Genomic DNA, 24,519 nt, shown 5'->3' with positions numbered 1-24,519 from the left:
AGGCAGAATCGACCTTTAACAAAACCATGTTGGCCCCTATCGAGTACCATATTCTGATCCACCCATTCTTGAAACCAAATTTTTCACTACTTTTACCACCACACCCGATATGGTGATTGGTCTGTAATTAGCTACTGCAGTCTTGGACCACCTTGATGCAAAGTAACTTTTTTGCCTTCCTTCCACTCCCTAGGGACCATACCAGAGTTCAAATTTAAGTTAAATAACCAAGTAAGAGCTTTGACAATTCCTTTCCACATTCACGCAACACCCAAGCTGATATTTCATCTAAACCTACAGCAGTGTTTGCTTTTAAATTCTGCAATATACTAAGTAACTCTGATTTCTTAACTTCAATTCTCACATTAGTTATTGCTACAGGCACAGAGATATCCTCACTTGGGTGATAGACTTTTGAAAAGTGATCACTCAGTAATTCTTCTGTTACATCTGAATTGGTCACCTCAATACCATCAGCATCTTCTAAGGTTATCCTTTTAACACATTCGCTGCCAACTACGAGTATACTCGTAGTTGGTAAACCAGCCACACAAGCCAGCTACGAGTATACTCGTATGACGCTTACTGTCGGCAACGAGATTACTGTACTGACCTTGAAGAAGTGAAAATGCTTGGCTTGTGGAGCTAGCATCAAAACTGTGTATTCTCATAGATGGTATATGCTCTGCACAAGCCAACTACGAGTATACTTGTACCGCCGGCAACGAGATTACCGTACTGACCTTGAAGAAGTGAAATTGCTCGGTGTATGGGAACAGACTGTGCCAAAGTAGCGTGGCAGTGAACATGTTAAAGTCATTCTTCCTTTTACTTGCCACATACCGGAAGAACTCTTTGGGATTACTCTTGATCTCCTTGGCTAAGGTCTTCTCATAATTTGATTTAGCTTTTCATACCATGCTGGTAACCTTCCTAGCTTGAGCCTTGTACTGCTCATGTTGATCACTATTTCACACCAGACTACCTCAAATGAACTATCATTCGCATGTCTATCATCGTGATATACTACTTTCTTTGACTGCAACTTATCAGCTATCATCAGCAGTACTCCTCCCCCCATTCTATCTTCTCTATCCTCCCTGAAAATACTGTATCCATCACATTCAATTCCAGTAACCACATCTTCTGTTGACAGCCAAGTTTCACTAATGCCTACAACTTTTGGTGAGACTGCACTGACTAATGCCAAAAATTCTTCCCTCTTATTTCGAATGCTTCTTGCATCTGTATACAAAAATTGCAGATTCCCTTTAGTTCGTGTACCAGCTTTAGAACTGTTATACATGTCAGTAGTCCCAATGCCGAGTTTTATCCAATTTGGTCTGTGAATAGGGATCAACAAATATACATTCACTGCATAAGTTTCTCCCTCTTACACTCAACCTTTTCAATTTTAGTTTCCCTGCCCATTACTTCAACTTATTCGGAAAACAGTAACTTCTTCAATTGCTTATGACCTTCCATTTTCAGATGCAACCTGCATGTGAACATGGAAGGTTCTCTTGCATATAGCTGTCTTCTTTACTACAGCTGTCTTTTTACTTTGTATCCCAAAATACATACACATTTACACTTTTCCACATTAATTTGACATTCATTATGTTTTTTGCATACTGTCAGCTTATTCAAATCATCTTGCAAGCTGTCTACATCACCTTGATTAACTCTTACCCTGCCCAACTTTGCATCATCAGCAAACAATTTAATATCTCCCTTCAAATTATTTCCTCTATCATATACAGTATGCACAAATTAAACTGTAGCAGTGATCCAAGCACACAGCCCTGTGGCACAACACTAGTCACCAATCTTCTCCTGGGTACTGCTTCTCTATATACTATGTTTTAGTATCTGTTCATCAACCACCCTTTTATCCATATCACCAAGTTTCCTATCTCCATCCCCATTTGTTGCAGTTTGTGTAATAGATGCGTGGATAGGCTTATGTGTTCATCAGACATGTTGTAATAGGTTTCACGGTATAATAAGAACACAGATGGTTAAGAAAATAACTATCGATAAAAATAATTTGTGTAATAGAGTTATATATGGTATCATTTGCAAAATTCAGCAGTATCATTGTGTAGCCATTCCATTCATCCAACTCAGTTGTCACCTTATTTTAAAAAGTTATCAGATTACTAAGTGATGATTGACCCTTCACAAAGTCATTCTGCCCCTCATAGAGTATCATATTCTTATTTTGAATTCGATTCCTGAATTCTCTTGTTGAGCAACTTTTCTAGTATTTTAACCAACACTCCTGAGATACTAATTGGTCTTATAATTTGCTACCACAGACTTAAATCCCCCCTTTATGCAAAAGAATTAGTTAGCTCTCCTTCCACTCTCTTGGGACTTTGCCAGAGTTGAGACTTAAATTCAGCATACTAGTGAAAGACATAGCCAGTTCTCCTGCACATTTTCATAAAACACAAGCCAATATCCCATCCAATCTCACAAATCTCAAAGCTGTGTTTGCATTCAAATTCTCTAATATACTAAGTACCTTCTATTATTCAACTTCTGTTCTCACATCAGTCCCTGTCACCTCTGTCATAACAATATCTTTACTTGCATGATATACTCTTGAAAAATGTCAGTAAATGTAAAATCATGCACTTTGGTGTGATTTGATATCCAATATCATATTATATTGGTGGAATTATGCTAGAAGAAAGTGACCAGGCTAGGGATCTTGGAGTGTTAGTAGATAGAAAGTTGAAGTTCAGGAGCCATGTAGCAAAGATTGCAAATACAACTCAAAAGATAATTGCAGTGCTGAAGCGAATGTTCGCATGTAAATATAAGGATGTCATTTTGCCTCTTTACAAGGCTTTGATAAGACCCTCACTTGGACTATTGTGCACAGATCTGATCTCCTGGCTTCCGTTGTGATTCTGATATACTGGAGAGAGTGCAAGAAGAGTGTTAAAAATGATATCAGGATTTTGGTTGATGGAATTTTTCATTTTATGGAGCGTGGGCGGGGGGGGGGGGGGAAGGACAAGCGGACATCTTTGGAAGCTGAGAATGAATGCTGCTAAGAAGGGGATGAGGGCTAGGTTTTTCTCTCATAGAGTGTTGCATGATTGGAATGGATTGCCATTGTATGTTTTGTGTGCGAGCAATATGAATGAATTCAAGAACAAGTATGAAAGGTGGTGTGTGTGTGTGTGTGTGTGTGTGTGTGTGTGTGTGTGTGTGTGTGTGTGTGTGTGTGTGTGTGTGTGTGTGACCTCAATGAGTCCCTGACTCATCAAGGATGATGATGATAGTGATCAGTGATGAAGGTACACCTGACATACCTGTTTTTTTTTTACAAACTAATATTTGTGGTTACTTGATTATAGCAAAATAGTGATGGTTCAGTTCTTGAAAACTTTTCAATATTAGGAGTGACATATGTTAGCAGCACTAATTCATTTTGCACTGAATAAATAGCATGAATTTTCCACTAGTATGAGAATATAAGATTTGAAACTATTAAGCAGTGAAGCATCAGCACTTCAATGACAGATTTTCATGTGTGGTTAGGTGTCTAGCAATTATTGTCACATGATTTTATTACAAAATTGATTCTCACATCTACTTGAATATTAGCATGGACAAGCATTTTGGGCCTTCCTGACTTGTTGCATTATCCTCCTTCCCACTCTGCCATATGAATATTCCTCAAAGAATCCTGATATGTTATGGAAATACCAACATCTTTTATGCTACCAGAAATATAATATCCCTTCCTTAATATCACAGTGAAAACTAATTTGTAAATTGTTTATGAGAATTATTCAAACTGAATTCTCAAATTTTCTAACCAGTTTCTTTTTTATTTAATTATGAAACAAAATACTTCAGTATATCATGATTTTAATTTAATCTTTATCTTTTCAAGAGCACATTCAATGGTAATGACTAAGAAGACAGTAATGAAAACTAGCACAATTAGTCATATGGCAGAAGTTCAAGAGAATGGAACCTGTGAACTTCGTGAAGTAACAGCATATAAAAAAGATAGCTTTGAGGGAGAGAAACCAGCAACAGAATTTCATTCATTTGAAAAATCAGAAGTTCATCAGGTATTAATCTTGATAACTGAAGGCTTAATTGAAAATTACTGTTTTTATAGAATTATTCATGATTTTTGTTATACATTTCACCATAATGTTGAAATATGATGCTATAGTGTAAATAGTTGACAAGAAAATGAAATTCTTTATGTAATACTATTCCCAATCATAAGCATCAGTTTGAAGTAACTTAATGATTAGTCTACTTTAGTTGACTTAGTGTCCAATAATGCATAAACATTATGGTAAGAGGCACAATCCAGACCAGATGAGACCTCAATAAAGATCAAAAGCAGTCTAGGTAATGACCCTTCTCATTATGTTTTCTCATTATAAAATCAACAGCCTCTGTATACAAGTAGACTATTTGTATGATAATGATAAAGCAAATATTATTGGGAGGGGCCATCTTCATGGGAGTCTAAAGAACCATTGTGGTAAGCTCATCCTAACCATTATTCACACAATAACTATCATACCTCTCCTTAAACTCACCCAATGTCAGAGTACTCACAACTACTTCTGGCAATCCATTCTAGTCATTCCCAAACAGGCATGACAGAGATCACAGAATGGGGGGGGGGAGTTTTACTAATGATAGACGAAGCGTTAAAGCCAAAAAAGATAGAAGTGTGACAGGTATTCAGAGGGCAGTTCATTCGAGGCTGTTTGGTGTGAGATAGAGATCAACAAGGTGAAATATATATATAATTGGTTGTTGCTATAATCCAAGGAGTATAAGGGAGAATGTAGATATTATGTATTGGCAAATTAGCACGATGAGTGAAGGTCGAGTAATTATTATGGGGGATTTTAACTTTGGGGACATAGATTGGGAGAAAGAATGGTCACAAGGAACAAAGGAAATGGAGTTTATGCAGTTGTTAAGAGATAACTACCTGAGACAGCAAGTAATGGAAGGGACAAGAGATTCTAGAGTGTTAGATCTGGTCATAACATCGGAGAACATATCAGTAAATAATTTAATTACACTGTTTCCACTTGGGGAATGCAATCATGTGGTTTTGACCTGGGAGATTGTAAGATGTGCTGAATATTCTGTTAAGAAGGGGTATATGAGGAATTACAAGCCTGGTGATTATGACAAGCTGAGAAGTCAGCGTTCAGCAGTGCTATGGCATGAGAATTTGAAGGGGAGAAATGTTGATGGTGCGTGGGAGATTGTCAAGGAGTATTTAAAGAAAGCTGTATCAGAGTGTATTCCCAGAGTCAGAAGGATAAATCAAGTAGGAGTAAGATGGATGAATAATATTATTAAGCAAGAGTTGCAGATAAAGAAAAGGTTGTGGAGGAAGTATAAAGAAAAGGGTGATGAGCATTCCCATGAGCAGTACAAGGTACAAGCAAAGAGAGTAACCTGTATGGTAAGGAAAGCCAAAGCTAATTATGAGAGGAAGCTAGCTGATGAATCCAAAAGAAACCCTAAGGAGTTCTTTCACTATGTGGCAAGTAAAAGGAAGAATAACCATGGAAAGATTACTTTAAAAAGTGTTGATGGTAGAGAAATAACAGAAGCAAATCAAATAGTTGAGTTGCTTAGTGATCATTTTGCAAAAGTGTACCATCTTGGTTGTGATAGTGCAGTGTCAAATGTGTCATTGACTGGCGAGAGTCTAGAGATAGACGAAATAGAGGTGCTTAATATATTACGGAACCTTAATGCTAACACTGCCATTGGGTTAGATGGCATATCGGTCCATGTGTTAGGAGAATGTGCAAGAGAATTAGCACCTCCTCTAACCAGGCTGTTTAATTTAAGCCTGAGTTCTTGTAAAGTACCAATAGAGTGGAAAGAGGGGAAAATAATTCCACTGCACAAGGGAGGCTCCAAGACTGAAGTTGCAAATTATAGACCGATCAATATATCTGGAGTGGTGGTTAAGGTTTTGGAGAAATTGGTAAAAATTAGAATTCAGGATGGGTGGACAGCAGTATGATACTTTATAAGGGACAACATGGTTTTGTGAAAGCTAGGTCTTTTGTGAAAGCCAGTAACTTGCTTACTTTCTATAATAAAGTAACAGTAAAGTTGGATAAAGGAAATCCTTACTCAGTGATACTGCTGGACTTTGCAAAGGCATTCGACAAGATTCCACATGGAACTCTGTTGCATAAATTAGAGCAAATGGGTATGGATCCGAAGCTGGTGATTTGGATTAGGGAATGGCTGGTGGATAGATATCAAAGAGTGGTATACGGAGGAGCTGAGTCCAGGAGAAGGCAAGTGACTAGTGGTGTACCTCAAGGCTCAACGCTTGGTCCTCTATTGTTTAATTTGTACATCAATGATATTGGGAATACTTTGAAAGGAAATATCCATTTATTTGCTGATGATGCAAAATTAGGAAGAGTGATAGTCAATTCAGATGATGTAGATATCTTGCAGGATGACTTAAATAGGCGATGGTATGGACTAAAGTAAATAGCTGTCAGTTTAACATGGCTAAGTGTAAGATGATGCACTTCGGGAGGATGAGATCACATGCTGTCTACTATATTAATGGAACTAAACTGCAAGAAGTTGACGAGGCTAGGGACTTGGGAGTCATTGTGGACAGAGAACTTAAGTTTAAAGGGCATATTGCAAAGATTGCCAAAACATCACATCAAATTACATGGTTGTTGAAGAACACACTGACCATCAGGGATAAGGCATTAATAAGATGTCATTTGAACTATTGTGCAACAGATATGGTCACCTGGATTTCTTAGTGATGAAGAAATGGTAGAGAGGATTCAGAGGCGAGTTACAAAGATCGTTGCAGGTCTGTGGGATGTTCCCTACCTGGATAGATTGAAGATCTGTGGGCTCCAAAAACTAGCTGATAGACATAAGAGAGGAGTATGATAGAGGCATATAAATTATTAAAGGGATTTTACAGGATTGATACTGATGACATTTTTAAGACCAGCTCAGGAAGGGAGAGAATGAGGGGCCATCCCTGGAGATTATTTAAGAGTGTGGTTAACAAGGGTGTTAGGACTAGATTTTTTACTTGGAGGGTTGTGAAGGGGGTGAAATGCATTGCCAGAGGTGGTTGTGAATGCTTTGTCTGTGAATGAATTTAAGAGGAGAAGTATGATAGGTATTGTGTAAATAATGGTTAGTGTATCAATGTAGGGTCTCTCGTGATGAGTTTTGACTCCATGGAGACGCCGTTATAATAATAATAATAATAATTAATTACAACAACCTTAATTAATACTTCAGCAATGTATTTCATTTGGCAAGGAAAATTCTATAAACAGACAGAGGAGGACAGCCGTGATTCCACTTCTTCTCCCTCCCTAGCCAAGACGTGTTCTCCATTTAGTCACATGGCCTGGATGCTCTCCACATTTTCTTAAAATATCTAAAAAAAACCAACATCCCAGGGTCTAGTTCACCTTAGAAAAGGAAAACAATAACAGTCTCCCATTCCTAGACACTTTATTACATACCAGCCTGATGGATCCCTGGCATTTTCCCATTTACAGAAAACCCATACACAATAGTAGATACATTCACAAACAGCCACACCACCACTCCCTCCCACCAATATGAGATTATAAAAACCCTATATATAACAGGGCAAAATTAATCAGTTCTGATAGCAGTGACCTAATCACTGAACTTAACCACATTCTCAACACTTTCTTAACCAATTGCAATAATCCCTACCAAATCCAAAAAATATTCTTTAGTTGACTTAAACCCCAAAATCACCCCCCCCCTCCAGAACAGAGACCAGACAAAATGTATTACCATTTCATATATTTGAGGCATATCTGAAAAATTAACAAAAATCCTAAGGAAATACAACCTTACAGCCACTTGTCTTGTCAGACGTCATCCTCCTTCCAGGAGGTTGACTATCGTGAGCTTCCACCATGTACAGTTTTGTGCTTCTCTTTTGCATTCTTCATAGGACAAAAAGGCCCAGCCCTTAATATTTCCCATCTGTTATTTGTCTTCCTCTTCTTCTTTTTCCTTGTATCATTCCTTCCAAAAGTGTTTTTTGTAGGGATTCATGCCTTGGTATGTGACCAAGGTAGGTGGCTTTCCTTTTCTTAATGGTTTTTAACAGATTCCTATCTTCTCCAATCATCTCTAATATTTCTAAATTAGTATATTTGGCAGTCCATGGGACTCTAAGAATTTTTCTGAGGATCCACATCTCAAAGGCTTTTAGTTTATTTTCACAATATTTTGATATTGTCCAGGTTTCTGCACCATATAGCAGTGTTGACCATATGTAGCACTTGGACTGCCTAATTCTTGTTTTTGTGTGAATTTCCCTTGAGGTCAGAATGTTTTTCATGCTAATGAAGGTTGATCTAACAATTTCTATTCTTCTTAATATTTCCTTATCACACTTTCTATTCTCTGTAATTAGTTGACCCAAATATATATAACTCTCTACTTGATCTAAAGTATTTCCTCTGATCTTAATATTTATATCGGGTATTTTCCCTTTTTCCTCTTGTTACCAGCATGGTTTTGGTTTTTTTGAAGTTGAAATTAAGTCCATATTTTTCACTTAGCTTCAGCTTCTCTTCTAGTAAGTTTTGAAGATCTTTTTTATTTTCAGCTAGCAGTACTGTATCATCTGAATATCTTAAGTTGTTTATATTCCTGCCTCCTCTGCTGACTCCTTTAAATTCTTCTAATTGCTGGAAGATATTTTCAGTATAGAGGTTAAACAATATAGGAGAAAGAACACAACCTTGTCTGACACTCTTCTTCACTGGGAATTCCTCCTAGATTTCTCCTGATATTTTTATTGAGGCAGTTTGCTCCCAATATAGATTTATCAATAATCTGGTATCTTTACCATCTACTCCTAAATTTTTGATGCATTTGATTAGTTGTTCATGTTGTATATTTTCAAAGTGTAGTCAATAAAACATAAGTAGATTTCTTTCTTCTTCTCCAGATATCTTTCTATAATAGCTCTAATGTTGAAGAGCTCTTCTCTAGTTCCTTTATTTTCCTGGAAACCAGATTGTGTTTCATTAATTTCCATTTTGATTTTATGTTTATTTCTTTCTAGGATGATATATAACATAACTTTTGCTATCTGACTGATCAGAGTGATTGTTCTGTATTCTTCACATTTCATTGTCTTCGATTTTTTAGGTATTGGCTTAAAATCTTTTGGCAGGTATCCATTTTCATATATTTTGTGACATATGTCAGTCAGTTATCTTATAGCCTTATCTTTCTTTTAAGGTTAGTGTGATCAGCATTCATATTTCCGAATTTAGGAACACAAAACACGTGTTGAAATGATTATTTTACTTATTATTAATAAAATAACACTTGACATTTCGACCCCTGTATTAAGGTCATCATCAGAAGGATACATGTGTATAGGAAACCAAGCTATATGCACTTGCAGTCTGTAAAGGTAAATTAAATCTATGCTGTTAATTAATCTTTTTCTTAGCCTGACCTCTAGTGATAAAAAAATAAATAAAAAATAAGATCTTCTTCTTCTTCTTCTTCTACAGCTTCTTCCACTTAAGTGGGGTCACTGTTTGTTATGAGTCTCCTCCACACCTTCCTGTCTTGGGCTGTCAGCACATCCAAGTTCTTCATCTTCAAGTCCTCTTCTACCAGCTCCCTCCATCTCTTCTTTGGCCACCCACGCTTCCACCTTCCTTGCACATCCATCTGCATGACCCTTCTTCCCACATATTTGTCCTCCCTCCTCATCACATGACCAAACCATCTCAACCTTGCCTCCTGTATTTTCGCTCCTAAGTTCGTAACTTTCACTGTTCCCCTGACATAGCTCATTGCATCTTCAATGCAATGAGCCTACAGCCACTTACTGACCATATAATAAATTGACATCAAACATCTGCTCTACCAGTGACTAGTCATATTCCTATACTTGCCAGATGTTTACCAGATTCTTTGCAGTTGCAAACTGTCCTACTTTGGTCAAACAGGCCAGACAGACCATATCACAATTGCTGAACACATGGACTACATCTGGTTCCACCACTACAGTCACTCAGGACTTACTGACTATGCTTTGAACACCCACAACAGGATACACTGGAAGAAGGCCACTCTCCTCCAAATATTTGTATCAGAAATAACTTTACAGTTCGCTTCTGAAAGCTGCTCAATTCTGATTATTTTCAAAACTTTCAAACATATATTTCTTTTTTCAATATGATACTCATTTTTCATCCTGGTTGAAACTGTTTAACACAAAGCAGACTTCTGTTCAGATATGCATAATGCTAAGAATGAAGAGAGTCACTACCTAGATTGGTTTTGATCTTTATTGAAGTTTCATCAATGGAAGCCAGACCCAGGAAGATACCAAGGTCAAATTAATGCAGAAGGTATTTCAAAGATGTGAAATCATCAGTTTTTATATGCAAGTAGCCTAGTTGTGAAGGTTCTTCATGTTCAAACTTTGCTTGCTTACACTTGGATAAAGAATTAAACAAGACTATAATTTCTTGGCAAGTATACTTTAATGCTCTGATCCAGATTATTTTATCGATAATGGGATACATCTTTTTCTACTTATATATGTCTTCTCCATTAATCTGGTTCATGGACCTGGTTCCCATTGGTGACATTTATGTGTTGGTCTAGGAACTGCCCTGGAAAAATGATCTTCCTATTCTCTGGCCAAGTGGTAGGCTTGTCTGCTACCATGAGAAGCTGATGCTTGGCATGTATTAAGCGCTAGCTCTGCACACATCTGAGCCTTGTCATAGCAACAAACTTGGCTCTTTGGGCTGAGTGCTTTGGAAGGTGCAAAGAGACTATTTGAGAGCTTATTTTTATTTTTTATTTTTGAGAGTTTTCTGAGCTACATGAGAGGGTGACCTTTTTTTATGTCATGCCTGAGTTTTTGGAATCCCAAGGATATTGAACCACTGAAATCTTGAATAAAGTCCAAAACTAGTCTGGATAGTGACCCCTCCTTAATGTATAGCATTATGCATGTCTGAAAGGAAGTGTGCTTTGCATTATGGGATACTAAGACAGTTGATGTGAAGTCATCAGCCACTATATGCAAATATCTTAATTGTGAAGATACTTTATGGACAGACAAGCTTATAATTGATATTGATACAAGCAAACTCACTTTATAGTTTGTTTTTTACTTTGTGCTTTCTTATGGGTACTGACTTTGTGAGTCAATACCCATGAAAGTACCCATATCTCATTTCCATAGTTCTTCTCCCTATCATTACATCATCAGCAGCAGCTGCAACATTCATTTACATTTCAATCCACCAAACTTCTTTCTTCCATACCTCTTGTATTTAGTACTTTTATTGCTCTCAAACAACTTTCCTCATGAAGCATTCCTGCTAAGACTACTATCTTCATCTGTTAAAAAAAAAAAAAAATTATAAATTCTTTGTCTCCTAACTCCTGCCTACACATATAAGTCTTTTATATATATATATATATATCAGGTCTGATATTTAAAATGAAAATCCACCTAACTCGGACTCCTCTTCAACATTCCATGTTGCTAGCAAGAACTCACCAAATACTGCATCCTGTTAATCGTCTTTCCTTCTGTTTATCTTTCAGGTCATTCCAAGTAAAATCATAAGGGGTTTGAATCTGCATAATTTTGTATAAGAAAGTGAGTTATTTATTTTATTTTTTTATTTTTTTTGTCTATGCTGGACCTTACATGATGAAGTCCACTTTAGATGAAAAAAAAAAAAGAAAGAAAAGAAATTATCTTGATTGGTGGATATACTAAATACACTGAAATATGATTGCTCTTGGTGAATAGAATTTGCCAGCTGGTGGGTAGCTATAGACGGGATAAAAGAGATTATTTTTTATTAAATAAAAAAATTTTTCAAAAAAAAAAAAAAGGTCTTGGTTTTAGTGTTAATTTCTCATGGATCAATCCTTTCTCTTCCTGAAAATACCAAGGTCAATGATGAGTAGAATCTTTCTTTATATGGATTTTTCAATTGAAGGTGAGTTAGACAATCTCATATGGAAGTAGCAAGGTTTTTCACTCAGAAACATGGGGTTTTTCATCCTGCATGCAGACAAATTAGCCATGAAAACACACAGTTTACAGACAAAAAATACTAGTGGTGGGCAGTAAATGGCATTCTGTGTGTTGATGATGCAGTGTTCTGTGTGGTTGGTGGATTGAGTGGTGGAGATGGAGGGTTGTAGAGTGGAGTATCCTCCCTCGCTGAGTCTTTGGACTCCTAGGAAGTGTCATGTAACAAATATATACTAGTGACAGAAGCATCAGGAATAAGGGTGACCAAATTTTGTACCTGTTTTACTTCCACCAGAATACAAATTTTTGTGGATGAGTAAAATGGATGAACATCATTATACAGCAGCTGCATGAGGATAAAAAAAGTAAAATATTGTGCAAGGAATGCAATGTTAAGAAATGTGATAGGCAAGCTTATGAGCAGTACAAAGCACATGGTAAAACCTGGATGGTAAGAAAGGCAAAATTAGATTACGGAAGGAAATTGATTTTGACTTTCTTACTACACTGGTCACCCTTTTGGTCTGTGCTTTGTACTGTTCATATACCTGCTGGTCACCTTTCTCCTTGAATTTGCTCGACAATTTTTTTTTTTTTTTTTTTTGTAGCTCCAGCTTGATGATGGTATTCATCCATTTAACTTCCACTTGATTTACTCTCCTGCCTCTAGATAAGCAGTCTGCCATTACTTCCCTGAAACACTCCTCTACCCCTTCCCATGCACTATCAACATTCAACCCTTGTAGTTTCACATGCCATGGCACTGATCCAAGCAATCCCCTAAGCATGTCATACTTGCCAGCTCTGTAATTTCACATATACTCCTTCTTAAGTGAAAATTTCATACGTTTAGCGCCACCTCCCAATTCAAGACCATATGATCACTCTCACTATTGGCGGCAATGTGGTCATATTGGTTATAGGCACATTCCCTGATGCAATTACTAGATCTAGTACTCTTAAATCTCTAGTATATTCCATCACATGCTGTCTCAGGTCATTATTCCTTAGTAACTGTATAAATTACATTTCCTTCATTCCATGTGTCCTCTTCTCCTTACATCAATGTTTCCATAGTTGAAATTCCCCATAATAATTACCCACCCTCCAGTCATTGAGCTCATTTGCTGATGCATACTTTCCCCATCATGTTTTCCATCCCCTGGTCTATAAAAGCATCCAACTGTATATATATATTGTTCTGCTGGCCTCTATCTCACATCAGATAGCCTTAAATGTGCTATTTTCACTGTCCTGCAGTTTAACTTTACTCTCTTTGGTTGCAGTTCATTGGCTATATCAATAACATTCCCCCTCCTTCTATTCTTTCTTCTCTATCCTCCCTGAATGCTCTATAACCTTCATATTCTACCACTAACTATATCATCTTCTGCCAGGCATGTCTCACTAATGCCAATAACCTTTGGCTTGGATGAATTAACCAATAACAAAAACTCTTACCCCTTGTTCCAAATGATCCTGGCAATATGTTTTTGGATTGAGACATACAGATTACTGATGGGTTTTTAGAAGATTAATACGCAGGAAATTTTTCAGAACAGGTCTGGTGGTGGGAGAGCTAGGGGGCCATCCTTGGAAACTGAGTAAGAGTGTAGTTAGCAGGGGTGTCAGGACTAGAATTTTCACTTAGAGAGTGGTAAATGAGTGGAATGGGTTGCCAGAATCTGTTGTGCCATGACTTTGAATGAGTTCAAAGCTAAATATGGTAGATATTGTGCAAATGTTGCGTAGTGCTTGTCATGATATTTAAGACCTCCTTTGATAGTCTAAGGACTCCGTGAAGTAGCCAATAACAATAATAATAATAATAAGAAGAAGAAAACGAATGAAAGTTTGTGGCTTATACAATTTGGTCAATAGATAGATATATAATAGAAAGAAGTTTCTACAATTGTTTTTTATGATAGATATAGACTTGCAAAAATATGGTTAGCATGCAAGTGACTATTTTTTATTTTATTTTATTTGTTTTTTTGCTTGGAGAGTAGTAAATATTGGAATGGATCACAAGAGGTAGCTATGAGTGTTTTGTCATGAATGGCTTAAAGGAGAGGTGTGATATGCATTGTGTGAATATTGGTTAGTTTTGTAAGTTCCTTTTTCAGTTATTATGCTCATTGATTAAAATTTCATTTAATAAAATTTAATAATCTAATAAAATGTGATAAGGGAAAACTAAATATATCCTCTTATTTTCTTGCGTTTTTTAAGATCAATGGTGAGACAAGAGAACCTATATCAGTACCATCATTTCCTCTGCCACGTGTACAAGACAGAATAATCATACCTATGATTCCAGCTACTGTTGAAAAAATAGATGTATTAAGTCAACAACCAACAAAGCCTTTTCTAAAATTTATGAAAACTGTACCTAGTGTACTTGTAGAAGAAGGAGAAAAAATTTTACTAGAAGGACAAATAGATGGTATGTTCATGTGTGTATGTGTTCTCTTAAAGTTAATTATGAATGAAATAAGCTATGTTAGCTTATGGTTATGTATAAAGTGTGAATTGAATGAATTAATAATTTTTATAAATTTCATACCATCCTTATAAAATTCTATATAATTTTTATAAATATTTCATATACAAATTTTCTTATAAAATTACTTTATATAACAGCCATTGTCTCACTCAAAACAGTTCCATCATTTTATAGTTTTGTTTCTCTTCTTAAGATATGTACATGAATTTATATATATATATATATATATATATATATTTTTTTTTTTTTTTTTTTTCAGAATTCATTTTTACTCGGTTGGAATATTATGAAAAACCTTTAATGACTAATACTGAGAGATAAAAAGATGACATGATATATTTGAAAAGATACTACTAGTTTACTAGTTTCGTTGAATTGATCAACATCATCAGGTATCACAATCAAAAAAGTATATAAAGAATTACAGAGACTTAAAATTGTAATAACAGAACAAGTACAAAAAAACAGTAGCATGTTTGAAAACAAAATGCGAGCTTCAGTTCCAAACAAACGTATACTATGCGCTGTCGCGAGTGACAGCGCGTAGTATACGTTTCTATATATGTTATATATAGAAACGTATATATATATTTCTTCGTGATGGGGAGGAAGTGGAGAGGATCCAGAGACAAGTGACCAAGATGATAGCAGGTCTGTGGAATGAACCTTATGAGAATAGGTTGAAGATCTGTGAGTTGCAGAAATTGGTCGATAGGCGGAAAAGGGGTGATATGATTGAGACATTCACATTACTGAAGGGTTTCTATAAGATTAATCCAGAAGATATATTTGGAAATAGGACTGGTGGTGGGAGGACTAGGGGCCATGCATGGAAGCTGGGCAAGAATGTGGTTGACAAGGGTGTTAGAGCTGGGTTTTTTACTTTTAGAGTGGTGAATGAGTGGAATAAGCTGCCAGAGTCTGTTGTGGGTGCTATGCCCGTGAATGAGTTCTAGGCAAGGTATGACAGATACTGTGTGAATGTCGAATAGTTGTTCTTGACATGATGTTAGGGCCTCCTTCGATGAGTCTGTCGACTCCTTGGAGTTGCCCGGAATAATAATAATAATAATAATATCAAGTAGGAGCCTCAAATTTAAAGACAACAACCACAATGTAAACATTCAAAAGTTTTAAAAATATATTTTTTTAAGCTAAATGTATGTTTAACTGTTTGCATCTCTTCTATTATTAAAAGAAAGTACAATAAAGATTCATAATAATCAGCTGGCACCTTTTATTTCTTTATAGGGAGTAGGTGAGGCCTTTAACCCTATCTAGTTTTTGGAGACTGAGTGGGCAGTTAATTTTCTCCACCAGTAGCCAATCAAAGATAGCTGGCCTAATGCTATCACTAATTATAAGCACCATCTGATGGAGAGATGGGCAAACAAGTGCCACCTTTTGGCACCTAACCCTAATAGGATATGTTCTTGTTTGAAATAGTGTGGGTTCTACTGTCAATTTTCTTGAGTTTATGGGATGAAAAACCCAAGTTTCTGAGAGAAAAAATCCACTTGGCTGTGCCAGAGATTACCTAACTCAAGAACTGGTTGATGAAAGGCTTAGAAAAAGTTCCTCAGGTGACTAGATTTGAAGTTTATTCTATCTCCGAGCACCCTAGTGTAAAGGATGCAGACACCACTTCCACTGAGCTACACAGGCACAGATCCATAATAAATACCATCATAAAAATTATCAGATCTCCACAGAGTCAAAAGACTTGTCGTGGGAGGTCCCAATGTCACACACATAGTGCATCATACTGTGCCTTCAATGCACTCGAAATTCACAAGAAATGCATTCTAATCACCCACGACTGAAAAAAAAAGAAAGCTCCTCTCCTCTTTATACATTTTTCAGAGATTGCTGCTTGTTCTTCCTTTTTATCCATCTTCTCTATGAAAAATCTCATCCACGTTAATGTGGTAATAAACCCTTACCAACCTATATGTCTCAATCATATTCCTCTCCTATTCACTAGACTTCAAATTGATTTCCTCAATTTGTCTTTGTACTTAACATTCCAAAGACCAGAAATCATCTTAATAAATCATCTCTGGACCCTATCTAATATCTCTTCATCCTTATGAAAACCAGGACCAAGACCAAGACTTTTGAAGACCACATTTGTGCTCAATAATATATTTGCGGCATTATCAGTCTTCTTATATGGAACCATAACATCCTTAGATTTCCATAACATCCAACTATGTTCTATGCACTCATTCACCTATCATTGCTATCATCTGATGTGATGTGATGTGATGTCCTCACAAGTTTTGTAATGTGTTCCCTAAATTTTATTCAGCATCACTCGAGATCACTAAACCCCTGCACTTCCTCTAAAATATCCCCCACTAACTATATACTCTGCACCCCATCTTTGTTTTCTGAATTTTAAAACATCACACTTTGAAACATCGATTTGTTAATCCTGCTTTCTTGCTTGCCCATTCATCACTCTTCCTCAACACTCATTGACAAAATTAACAGAACAAAAGATTGAACCTGCCCCCTCAGTCTCCAAAAGTTAGACAGAGCTAAACGACCTCTCCCTGCTCCGTATAAGGGGAATTATAGGTGTTAACAGATCTTTTTTTTTTAATGTTTTCATGAATATTTTATTTTTACCATTATCTCATAAGGTAAATATTTGATAATAACAGGCATTTAAATCTGAGTATGCAATAAAACTAGATTGACCACTCAGTAGGTCTGCAAATAATGCAAATGACTCATTCCTATAAAACACTGGTTGCGAACCATATTAATTCGTTCCTTTTTCTAGCTTGCTTTAGAAAATATAACTGCTTTAAAACCTAATGAGATTTTCAAATATGCATTCTTTATTGATATAACTTTTACAACGTACTAAGCGAAAGTGTAGTATAACCAATTTCTATAAGATAAAATACTGCACACTATGTAGTGAGGCAAAGATAGCTATTAATATAGCTTTATTAATTTTTTTTAAAGTTTACTTTGCTTAGGAACACCTATGCTTTAGTCAGTGGATATGCTCCTCATCCTGTTTACTAACACATATGGGCAGTATGGAATTAGTATGTAGTTGTTCCCTCTCCTTCAAAGAAAAAACACTTATCAACATATTATATTACTATTAATTGGATTGTATTTGAAATTACGGCTGAAGCCTATAAGGCAAAGAAGCGTATTATATACATGAAGAAGTGCATCTGTTTTTCTGGCATTGCTTGTTTTTGTGGATGAAAAGCCTGGTTTCCGATAGGAAAATCCATGAGCCTCCATATATAAGACCAACTAACTTCAATTGAAAAGTCCATGTAAGGATTCCTCGTGCTCTAGACAGAATGGTTTTAGGTGCACTACCCCAAATGTGTGTGTGTACATTTATTCTAAGGATGGATGGACTTGGGATTTATATAGGATTAGTAGCTGAGTGAGTGGGTCGGTGTAGATTCTTGAGCAGAAAAGAATGCTTAGTTTTTTAGAAGCTGAGGAAGCTATTTATGTGATGTGTTTGTTCCAAGAGACAATTGAGGTAAAGGTCAGTTTAAGGAGAGATAGATCATCCTATCTGGTAAAGTGTATTATTGAGGATGAGGGAAGGTGAGCTGAGAGCTCATTTGCAAAGAAAAGGCAGGAACCATTGAAGGTGGCTAGGTTATTCTTGTCCTGCAGAAGGATGTATGGAGATCAGTGTTTAAGGCACTGGTTGTAGATGATCTTGATGTAAGGGATGTCTGAGAACAACATGGTTTGTCAAAGGAGAAGAATGAATGGAGAATGTTATCTTGGATAAAAATATGGATAGGATTTCTAGTGATTGAGAGTAGGTCATTTATGTATAAAAGAAAGAAGCAACCAAGAGAGTTAATAGGCATTCTGGCATTCATGTAGGTGAAAGAGCAGAGCCCTGAGGCACTCCTTCATTGGTGGCAAAGCTCAAAAAGAGAGTGTCATCCACCATGACATGCAGTGAAAGACTGGAGAAAAAGCTGGCTATCCAGTTAGAGAGGGTGGCAGGTAGACCACAGGAAGGCAGTTTCCAAAGCAGGTCCTTATGCCAAATAAGATTAAAGCCTTGGAAATGGCAAGGGTAACAGCCCACATTTTTTTTAATTGTTCCATTGCATGTGTCCAGTGGTGAGTGATGTAGGCTAAGATATCAGCCATGGATCTTAATCGGCAGAATCCATACTGATAGTCACTGATTAACTAGTGAGCTTCTAGATATTGAAGAAGATGACCAATTGGAGAGGATTCAGATGATATCATTTGGTCAGTAGTTGGATGGCAAGCTTTTGTCTCATTTTTGCAATGGGTTGGATATATGTTAGTTTCCTTGAGATGGGATAGGTGCCAACTAAGTATAGAAGATTGAAGAGACAACAGAGGACAGATGTTAGCTCTGGAGCACAATGTTTGAGTACAATAGGAGAGATGCCATTGAGACTATTGGCTGGTCAGGCCAAGGTTAACTAAAGGAAATTTTTCTGCTATATGGCAAGGAAGAGGGAAAAATAACTGAACTGGTTGATAGTTATGGTAGCAAAATGGCCGTTGTAAAAGGATATAGTGGAATTCTTGAATGAGCACTTTAGCAGCATATAATCATACTGTGTTAAATGATGTTATTCAATTTGTAGAAGGTAAGCACGTATTGGGAGAATCGGAAGTGAAAGGACAGAGGTGGATCAGGTGTTGATTGGGTTAGATATTAATAAGGTTATGGGAATGGATGACATATCACCATATAATTTTAAGAAATGTGCACAACAGTTAGTTATGCCTTTGACCTGGTTATCTAATGAAAGTTTTGGGGGCCACACTACAAGAATGGTTCTAGGACAGAAGTTTCCAATTATAGAGCAGTATGTATAACTGCAGTTATAGTCACAATGTTAGAGATTGGTTAGGAATAGAATACAAGATTGAGTTGATGGACAGGATTCTTTATGATGTCAGCATGGATTTGTAAAGAATAAAGTAGATCTTAACACTTAGTTTGCATTTTACGATCAGGCAATGAGTGTGTTAGATAACGGAGATTTGCATGCAGTGATATTCTTGGACTTTTTAAAAGTGTTTGATAGATTACCTCATGATAAGTTGGTGGACAAACTGCAGAGGATGGGAACACGTAGTATATTACTGTGTGACTCCTGGTGATGACATTGCAGGAATGAATGAACCAATAGCTTATACAGGAATGGTGGTTAATGAAGTGGAGGTGAATAGTCTATTACAAAACCTCAATGTCAATACATCTGTGGGATTGGATGGTATACCAGCTCGTGTCGTTCGTGAAGCGGCTAAAGAATTGTCAGTGCCCTTGACCATTTTGTTTAATTTGAGTCTCGGGTCTGGGTTAGTGCCAAGGGGGTGGAAAGAGGGGAAAATAGTTCCACTGCATAAAGGAGGTTCCAAGACTGCTGTTGTAAATTACCGACCGATCAGCATATGAGGAATCATTGTCAAGGTCTTGGAGAAAATACTCAAGAGAAAAATACAGGATTGGATAGATGAAAATGGGATACTGTATGGGGGAGGGGGGGGACAGCATGGTTTGTGAAGGGTAGATCATGCCTCAGTAACTTGCTCACGTTTTATAACACAGTGATGGCTGAACTGGATAAGGGTAATGGGTTTACAGTGATTCTACTGGACCTTGCTCCAGGAGAATGACGAGGCCAGGTATTTGGGAGTGTTGGTGGATAGGGAGTTGAAGTTTAGGGGGCACATCGCAAAAGTGGCTAAATCAGCTCATCAGATCACTTGGTTGCTGAAAAATACTTTAAGAAGCAGAGACAAACAGGTTATTGTTCCTCTGTATCGAGCCTTGATTAGACCCCATCTAGACTACCGTACCCAGATTTGGGTGCCAGGGTTTCTTCTTGATGGGGAGGAAGTGGAGAGGATCCAGGGACGAGTGACCAAGATGATAGCAGGTCTGTGGAATGAACCTTATGAGAATAGGTTGAAGATTTGTGGGTTGCAGAAATTAGTTGATAGGCAGAAAAGGAGTGATATGATTGAGACATTGAAATTACTGAAGGGTTTCTATAAGATTAATTCAGAAGATATTTTTGAGAATAGGACTGGTGGTGGGAGGACTAGGGCCCATACATGGAAGCTGGGCAAGGGTATTAGAGCTAGGTTTTTTACTTGGAGAGTGGTGAATGAGTGGAATAAGCTGCCAGAGTCTGTTGTGGGTGCCATGACTGTGAATGAGTTCAAGGCGAGGTATGATAGATACTGTGTGAATGTCGAATAGTTGTTCTTGACATGATGTAGGGCCTCCCTCGATGAGTCTAAGGACTCCTTGGAGTTGCCCGTAATAATAATAATATTAGTTAGATAGATCGGTGATTGACTCTGTGAATGATACCAGCAAGTTGGGTGTGATGGAGCAATGTCACCCTAAAGAATTTTAACCAGTGGCATGCCCCAGGGTTCTGTTTGTGGATCCCTTTTGTTTAACTTGTTTGTAAATGATATATCATGTGGACTGACTGGGGGATCTTCAGCTATGGCATTTGTGTACAAACACAGTAATTCATTTTTAAGTCTATAACCAGTCCTATCCAAGCCACTTGTTGGTTGTGATTTCCCCACCTCACCTGCCCAATCACCTTTATCACCACTTACCACATATATCTGTGCTCAGTCTCAACTTCCCAACCCACATCGCAATATACTCCATCTTCACACACATTCAGTGCCAATTTCAACATCCACTCTTCCTAAGCTGTGTCTCCCTGTATCACCCAGGCTCTCCCCCCCCCTTTCCAGTTCTTACATTCCTGTTTGCTCTTCATCTCTCATACTACTACTGTTTTCATTGCCAAGCACTTTTGTCTCTTCAGTACCACCCTCCTGATTTTTCACTTCATCTCTTGCATGCATCATACACTGTACTTCCATCCAACAACACTTTCTCCAGTGCACTCACTCCAAAGCAATTTAAACGCAACCCATCACATCTATATAATTTTATTCTTTCCCCAAACATGCCATACTTCCACAAACTGTACTCCTTTCTTCTTACAAAACTCCACTAGCATACCGTTCATGATTTTGGCTCTCCGTTTCACCTCGTCATTGCCATACCCTAACAACACACTGACAGCCTTTCTCACTACACTGTTATCTTTCGCTCTTCTCAATAACCTCCTGACATTTGTCCTCACATGCTCCTTATGTCCACTTAGATCATTTGTCCCCACAATCACTACTAACTCTCTTGCTTGTTTCTTCCTCATGTCCAATGCCTGAATTATCCAACTCATTCTCCTTCCTGGATAACAGACCTTATGGACTCTCTCATTAACTAATCCTCTAACTATGGAATCTCCATGCACTGCTATCCTGGAATCACTTGTCACCTCTTTTACTCATTTTTCTTTCATTCTATTCTCTTGCACACTTTCATCAGTTTAAAGTTTGTCTTTTAGTTCAAACTTTTTTTGGAAAATGGTCATTAGACTATTTATTTCATTTATTTTTAAACAGTAGTAATCTATATTTTATGATTAAGATAAATTTTTCTATTTATCCAAAAGATAAATTTTTCTGTTACTTCCTACTAAGTGGAAATTAATCAGATTCTTTTATGGACAGGTGAACCTGTACCAGCTGTGAAATGGCTCAAAAATGGCATTGACCTCAGCAGTAAACCTGGTTTGTCTATTTCTTTTTCTGGTGGAAAAGCAACTTTATTTATTAGCAAGGCAACCGAAAAAGATACTGGGAAATATACCTGTAGGGCATCTAATATCTCAGGAACATCTTCTAGTACTGCCGAAGTTGTTGTCAAACGTAAGTTTATATAATCTTCTAGATAAATTGCTTAATAGCATTGTAAAAAAAAATTAAACATTAAGTTCAGTAGCATATTTTATTGCATTGTTCTGTAGCTTAAGTAGAAATACTTATAGTATTAATCCATCTATTATGCTGCAAGCAAAAATTAGAATACATTTTTGGCAGAAGATCTTTCGAAATGGAGTCAGCTGGCAAAGTTAAAGAGTTTAGTCCAAGTGAGGTCTTATCAAGGCCTTGTAAAGAGGCAAAATGACATCCTCATCTTTACATGTGAATTTGTTTCAGCATTGTAATTATCTTCTGAGTTGTATTTGCAGTCTTTGTTATCTGGCCCCTGAACTTCAAATTATTGAGAAGTTGTTAGACGTTTTTCCATTTGGTTACACTATGAATTAAAGATACCAAGAAATTATATTCTTGGATAAATCCTTTATCCAAGTATAATCAAACAAAGTTTGCTCCTGAAGTATTTTCAGGACTGTGGCAACTCGTATATAGCGGCTAATGACTTCACATCACTTGCCTTAGTATCCCATAATGCAAAGCACATATCTTACAGACATGTATAATGCTATGCGTTATGGGAAGGGGTCACTATCCAGACCAGTTTTGACCTTTATTGAAGTCTCATCAGTGGGAGCCACACTCACAAGTGATACTAAGGTTGAAATAATGCAGAAGTCATATTTTCATATATGAGTAGCCAAAAGATGTCACACCTTATTATTAAAATACTCTGGATTAGAGATAGCTGCGATAAAGGTCAAAACTGGTCTTGGTAGTGACCCTTCCCATAATGTATAGCATTATACATGTCCGTAAGGATATGTGCTTTGCATTATGGAATACTAAGGCAAGTGATGTGAAGTCATTAGCTTCTATATATGAGTTGCCCCAGTCCTAAAAATACTTCAGGTGCAAACTTTGTTTGCTTATACTTGGATAAAGGATTAATCCAAGAATATAATTTCTTAGTATCTTTAATTTATAGTATAAGCAAGTGGAAAAACGTCTAACAACTTCTCAATAATTTGAAGTTCAGGGGCCAGGTAGCAAAGACTGCAATGCTGAAACAAATATTCACATATAAAGATAAGGATATCATTTTGTCTCTTTACAAAGCCTTGATAAGACCTCATTTGGACTATTGCGCACAGGTCTGGTCTCCTGGCTTCCATTGCGATTCTGATATACTGGAGAGAGAGAGTGCAATGGAGAGTGTTAAAAATGATATCAGTTTTGTGGAATACATTATGAAGATAGATTGAGAATTTGTAGAGTGTAGACACTAGCAAACAGGAGAAAGAGGGGTGATATGATTGAGACTTACAAACTTCTGGAAAGGTCATACAGGATTTCAATTGATGGAATTTTTAATTTACGGAGGGTGGAGAAAGGACAAATGGATATTATTATTATTATTATTATTATTATTATTATTATTCCTGATACCTCCAAGGAGTCCGAAGACTCGTCGTGGGAGGACATCTACAATTCTCTCTATATCCTTGGAAGCTAAGAATGAATGCTACTAAAAGGAGTGAGAGCTAGATTTTTCTCTCACAGGGTGGTACATGATTGGAATGAATTGCCATTGGATGTTGTAAGTGCAAGCAGTGTGAATGAATTCAAGAATAAGTATGATACGTGTGTTGAGGCTTAAGTGCTGTGAAGAATTCATGTTAAAGGTTTAATGGAATACTAACAGCACTGAGAAAGGATTTAAACTAATTTTAATACTTTTAATATTTCGTCTCCGTCACAGAGACATCTTCGAGGATTACAAAAACTTTTTGTAACAACACACACACACAAATACAATACAAAGTAAAACTAAAGTCCTATCTAGGTGGTATGCCCTCTATGGGCATTTGCAGGTAGCCTGGGATGTAAAGAGGAACTCTGATAATTAAAGTTTAATGCAACCGTATTTGTTTAAATTAGGTTGATTCCTGAGTGCAGATGCAGATTCAAAGAATAGTCTTTCTTTTTTGAATTTACTATGGTGGAGCATGAAATATTATTCCAGGAGATCCTGTGGGATGTATCCAAAACATGGTCTGCAAGACCAGATTGACCATAATCGTGT

The 24,519-nt window shown here is 36.9% G+C and overlaps 1 protein-coding gene across 3 annotated transcripts in view; it reads left to right on the top strand.

Annotated features, from left to right (window-relative positions):
* LOC150104992 (uncharacterized) overlaps positions 1 to 24,519 on the top strand; it is a 768,027-nt gene that overhangs the window by 595,844 nt on the left and 147,664 nt on the right. For all 3 annotated transcript variants that reach the window (XM_090395452.1, XM_090395451.1, XM_090395453.1), the window contains exons 34-36: positions 3,917 to 4,100; positions 14,345 to 14,558; positions 22,227 to 22,424. In XM_090395452.1, the coding sequence (XP_090251578.1) occupies positions 3,917 to 4,100; positions 14,345 to 14,558; positions 22,227 to 22,424 (596 nt within the window). The remainder of the gene's footprint in view (positions 1 to 3,916; positions 4,101 to 14,344; positions 14,559 to 22,226; positions 22,425 to 24,519) is intronic.

Source organism: Typopeltis vanoorti, chromosome 7 (genome assembly GCF_054136105.1).
Source record: "Typopeltis vanoorti isolate ZY-2024b chromosome 7, IOZ_Tvanoo_1.0, whole genome shotgun sequence".
Classification (NCBI taxonomy): domain Eukaryota; kingdom Metazoa; phylum Arthropoda; class Arachnida; order Uropygi; family Thelyphonidae; genus Typopeltis; species Typopeltis vanoorti.
Note: the sequence above shows the minus strand (reverse complement) of the source record. Positions and strands in the feature narration are given on the sequence as shown.